Genomic DNA, 6,000 nt, shown 5'->3' with positions numbered 1-6,000 from the left:
TACTTTTTTGTGGATGCTGCCATGGTTCATCGATTTTTAAGACGTTATTACATTAAAACAAAAAATGGTTTGATTTTGCGGAACTCAAATTGTACAGAGAATTAATTGCGAAGTATAATATTTTACTTTTCATTTTTAGAAGATGGGACAGCTTGTGTTTTATTTTAACTAATTTAAAGAATATTTTAAACTTTTGTTTATATTCCATAAAAATATGGAATACCTAGCGACTAAATGCTTTATGTCGCTTTCAAACCTTCAAAAAAATGGGTTTTTAGTTTATAAAAGTGTTTAAGAGGTGAAAATTTAATTTATATTATACAAGTATGATTTAATTTTTTTGATTAGAACTCAAAGACATTGTTTTTTTTTATAAACTTTGTTCCGTTTTAAAATGTCCAGTTTAGTGTCTTTTTTGTTTTTAAAACTGGTGTGTTGGAATCAAAAGCTTTTAAAATTATAATAAATACATACCTACCTACATACCTCCCAAATAAATATTAAAACTCAGGTGTCATATTTGTTGTGTTTTTATTGTATACATATTTTAATATTTTAATTTATATAATATTCATTTTGCATATATGATATATGTTTTTTAGTAAATTATTTATGTATATTTAATTAGCTCTGCATATTTCGTTTAAATGGATAACATTATTATAATTTTTGTTTTTCATTACTGATATGTTTCAAGTTTAATTTTATATTCTCGTCAACACTTTTAGATCCATCTTTAATTTCAATGTCTACAGTTATCTTAACTAACAACTCACATGCATATTTTTGTTATTTTAACTCCCTTATTTGTATATCTTATATTCCTTTATTTACTTTTATTTATTTTATGTATATAGCTCTATATTTTCCTATAAATATATAAATTTATATTTTATGCATATTTACTTTTATTTTTGTATATTTTGTATTAATATTTTACAGTCTTCAATTAGATTAGATTCCATCTCATAACTATAAGCAACTCAACTTAAAGTAATTATTATGATCTACTATTCTACTATATATTGAAAATGGAAACTCTAAAGTCTTTGAAATAAAAAGTTTTATTTAAATTCAAAGCATGAAATAATAACTGGATCTTAAGCCTCAAATTTTAACAATTTTTAAAGTAACTTGACATATTTCTCTTCCTGTACAATTTTTAGCGTTTTTGTTTCTCCTTGCAGGCGTGTTTATTATTTTATTTTTTAATACTAAATGACAGTATACCGCAGTGTATTTACAGATTTTTATTTAATTTTTGTGGCTTATGGTTTTTGTGGGTTTTGGTCAGTCAACAATCTATGTAAAGTACATGCTATTCATATATAAATGTGTGTATGTATATAGATAATCCTGAATTAATTTATTGCCTTTGATGGGGCATATCATTTCATGCGAGATTTGCTTTTTTTTGTTTTTGTTTATTTTTTATGAAAGAGCTTCCTTTATTCAACACCATCCACTAGCATCCTTTTGCATTGACTTGAGACTATTCTGATTTGTAGCTTCAACAGACAACACTCGTTGCCATCAGCTATTAACGTTTGAATTGACATTGATTTACACGAACTCCTTGCTGTCTGGATATATGTGTTGATTATGCTTTGGTTGATCCTTTCGTTTTTTTACTTTCCATTTTGTGTGGAGCTCCTTATGAATGTGGGAATTTTTATATCAATGACGAAGCAATCGAAAGCTGTCAAAGTATGATGAACGACGCTGTTGACATCAGTATCAATATCAGTTGCTCACTAAATTGATAAAATATCGGGTTGTGCATTGACAGTGCTGATGAGGCGTCATGAACAGCGTCATCGTTATCCCCCAGGATAACATCTGTAAATTGAGATATTTGTACATATTAGTTTTATACGAGTAAAAATGAAGTACTTTATATTTGGTTTAAAGTTTGTAAAAATCTTCAATATTCATCAAAAACTATTTAGGTTTAAACCACTAACACTATACACACTGAACCAAATCCTTACGTAAATACAACGAAAAAATTCGTTGAGTCAACGAAAATTTAATTAATTTTCAGCCGATGAAAAATTTAATTGGCTCAACGAAATGGCTTTCATACGTTAATGAAAAACTTCATCAATTAACGAAAACTTTCGTATTTTAATGAAATTTTTCATAAAAATTTTTGATCGAGAATTAATGAATTTTTACATCACTTTACGAAATTTTTCATCGATTAATGTAAAATTTAATTAACCACGGTGATATTTTTCGTTAGTCAATGTATTTTTTGATTAATTTATGAAAGAACTTTCGTTAGCTAACGAATTTTTTCGTAAATTTTATGAATAGTTTAATTAAATTACGAAAAAATATTCGTTAGGTAACGAAACTTTTCGTTGTATTAATTTTTTTTTTAATAGATTATAATATATATTTATTGGACTTGTTAAATTATTATTAATTTAATACAGTCCAAAACAAAAAAATTGGCGTTTCGACCCGGTGGAGCTCACTTGGACTCATCAGTTGACTTATCCGTGAGACACCTTGTCAATACGCAAATATTTTTTATATTCAGCTCAACTTACATAGATTTTTAAACAAAAACCTAATGTGAACTATATCCAGCAAGATTCAATTTTTAATCCATAAAACAGAAATGCACCCAAGTCTACGTTTTTTTTTTGTAAGGCAACGATTTTTTTTCGTTAACTGATGTATTTTTTCATAAGCCAATGTAATATTTCATTAGTATATGAAGAATTTTCATAAGCTAATGAAGATTTTCGTTAGTTAATGTTGAATTTCATAAGTTAATGAATTTTTTCGTTACCTAATTAAAACTTTGATAAAGTAAGGAAAAAATTCTTATTTTTGTTCTTTAAAATGGGTATGAAATTTTTCGTTAATTGATGAATCTTTTCATTGAATTGGATTTTTTGGCACTAAAAAGGGAGAAAAAGTGTATGAAACGTTTTCAATAATTGATGAAGGTTTTCATATTACGAAAAATTACATATTTTCGTTGAGCCAACGAAAGTTTCGTTGGGCCAACGAAAATGTAGTGTATGAAACGATTTTCGTAATTTTATGAAATTTATTATTTTCAGTGCAATACATATAAAAGAACAGACGAAAGAACCTTGCTGAAAAATTAAAACGTCAAAGATAAACAAAAGAAAATTGAAAAATTTTCGGGTTCGTGTGATTGATTTTATTATTATTTTTTGTACTAGTATCTTTCGGTCAGCAATCAAAATTCGAAAAGCTACTTTCTGATTCGAAAAATGTCTATCTCACCTTAACAAATAAATAAAAACTAAATCGTAAAGTACAGAGGTGATTCACAAGGTAAAATAATCCCAACTGGTCTTGTCTAAAAAGACAAAATTTTTACTCAATCTATAAGGTGGTATTGGTTTTTTGTCAAATGCTGTGGATACTGGATAGGTTAAAAAAAAATTGGTTTTCGTCCAGCTGTCCGTGTCACCCGTTATTAAGAGGGGGGGGGGGCAGCCTGGGCCTGAAACAGAAGGGAGACGGACAGAATCCCGAAATTGAAAATCCAGAAAGCCCAAAATCCGAAAACCCTACATCCCGAAAACCCAAAATCCAGAAAGACCAAAAATTTACAGCTTCTCCATTTCTCATCAAAACTACGTTTGTGCGCGGAAATAAAAAAATAGGTCTGTTCCTTGTTCCCCCCTCCAGTGCACTCAAAGTCAAGTCAATTAACTATCAAAAAAATCAGAGTTTCTCGGGTTTTCATTTTACATAGAACACCTCAGAGCTTTAGTTTCATCAGCGAACATTGAACACAGAGGAAATAACTCTGGTTGAAAAAGGAGCTTCAAAAAACGCTTGACAACGAATTCGGAGCGATCCAGAGTGCCCTAGAGCTCACAACGAACAAACCTAATACTTATAAAGGTATGTCGTTTTAGATTGGCCGTCCGGAATCATTTAGAAGCCTGATGCAAGTTTTTTATTCTCATAGTGAAAAAACAAAATAAAATTATTTGATTTTTCACCAATACAGATATTAAATTTCAGAATTGGGTGGAAGCGATTCAAACTTTTTTTATTGGATTTCAGAATGAGTTAATCATTGAGTGATTCCAATCGAAAACGACATTAATGTACCTAGTTGAAAAAGTTTTTGAAAAAATATTGTTCAAATAAAACCAACTGCACCTACTCTTTAAATGTGTTTAAAGAAAAAAGTCAGAGATAAAGGTAAAGTTGTCAATTGAGCCTAAATGACATGAATATTAAAATTTTTTAAGTTAACTTTATGTACTTTAATAAACTGCACATTGTTAATAAATGCATTAGCAAAAATAAGAGAGGTAAGACATAATCTTGTTTTTTTTCGTGATTTTAAAAAATTGTTTTTAAATGATTTTTTTTTTTTTTTTGAGAGGCGCTACTTGCAATCTTGCCCAGGGGCGCCGATAGTGCTTAAACCGACACTGGTGTCCATCTGTAAATCGAGCTAGAGTTTAACTCAAACTGCTGTCGTTTATCCACCTTGAGTTCTTTACGTATACAAAAAATCATCGTTTGTTCACCCTACGTTTAGGAGATACCTATTCAAGAAACACTGTAATGTTGGTGTTAATGAAAAAAAGTAGATTTCGTAATTTATTTTTTTCTAAAAAACTAAATGAGATTTTGAATTCAAGTTTTCTGTGTTTGACTAAAAATACTTATATAAGAAAATTAAGAATTGATAAAAAATTAGTACTTAATTGGGTACATTTTTTGAAATAAAAACTATTTGAACTATTATTAAATTTTATTTCAAAATATTGTGTTTGATTTCTTTTTTCAAAAACTATTCAAGTAGTATAACTCTTTATCTTTAAAAAAAAAGCTATCATTTAGTTTTGTAAGTATTGCCGTTGTCTTAAACCAGCGATTTCTTATATACCTTACTCATTGAAGACTATAAAGGGGTATAGCTCTAAAAAGTAAGCAATTACCTGCAAACTTTAGGTGGCTGGCTCTTACTAGTTAGCTAGCATGTGTTTTGCCGAAGTTTTATCCTTGTGATGTGGTAACTGTAACTTTAATAAGTGCAAATTATAATCTGTAATTTTCCCTGAACTCTGAACTCAGAAGTTCGTTATCTTGATTACCCAACCTCTAGAAACCAAGCTTTAAGCTCTTTTTAACAACAACAATTTCAAGCATCTTTCGAGAGTTTTTTTGTTAAATTTTTTGTTAATTTGAATCGTTAATCGAAAAACTGTCAAACAAAAACTAAATTGGTTGGCTTAAAAATCTTTTATTATGAGTTCTAATGATCGAATTTTCACTATTAATGTCTTCAGACATGTAGGATGGACAAATGACGATTTTCGGTATACTCAAGGTGGACAAACGACTGTAATTTAAGTTATTGAAAAAAAAGTAATTTTTGGGGATTTTATGGGACTTTAAATTTTTCAGTACAAATTTTGTTTTTTGAATAATTCTTAAACGTAGGGTGGACAAACGATGATTTTTTGTTTGTATCCATTTCTCAAGGTGAACAGCCCATTGCCGTTTAATTTTTTTAAATAAAAAAGTAATTTTTTGGGATTTTTAAATTTTCAGTAGATACACCCAGAGAAAAAACGCATAATAATTTTTAATCCGTTCTACATTGAATCAATGGTGAAAAATATATTCATTAATTTTCTAAAAAGTCGTCCTATGCTTAACTTACAGTTTGTCACATCAATTTTTATAAGTGAGATGGCACAGTGGTAAAGCACAAGCTTGTCAACCCAGGTATAGCAGGTTCGATCCCCAGCGGATGCCAGTTTTACTTTTTTTATTTTTTTAATGTGTGAACAACTTTGATTTAATGTGTGAACAACTTTGATTTAATGTGTGAACAACTTTGATTTAAAGTGTGCTACTTTGATTCAATCATTTTCCACTTTAGGCTAAAAATGTAGTGATTTTCCATTGATTCAAAGTGGTTTAGATTGATTTTACGTTGTTTTTTGGCTCAGTGTACACTGTGGCTTATGCGTAACT

The 6,000-nt window shown here is 28.9% G+C and overlaps 1 protein-coding gene across 1 annotated transcript in view; it reads right to left on the bottom strand.

The window, feature by feature from the left end:
- Positions 1–592: 592 nt before the first annotated feature.
- Positions 593–6,000, bottom strand: part of LOC129916396 (neurotrimin) — a 92,421-nt gene continuing 87,013 nt past the window's right edge. Inside the window, exon 11 of the mRNA XM_055996300.1 lies at positions 593–1,839. Coding sequence (XP_055852275.1) covers positions 1,703–1,839 — 137 coding nt within the window. The 3' untranslated portion in view covers positions 593–1,702. The remainder of the gene's footprint in view (positions 1,840–6,000) is intronic.

The sequence above is a fragment of the Episyrphus balteatus genome, chromosome 3, assembly GCF_945859705.1.
Source record: "Episyrphus balteatus chromosome 3, idEpiBalt1.1, whole genome shotgun sequence".
In the NCBI taxonomy this organism is placed as follows: Eukaryota; Metazoa; Arthropoda; class Insecta; order Diptera; family Syrphidae; genus Episyrphus; species Episyrphus balteatus.
This window is presented reverse-complemented; position numbering and strand designations above follow the sequence as displayed.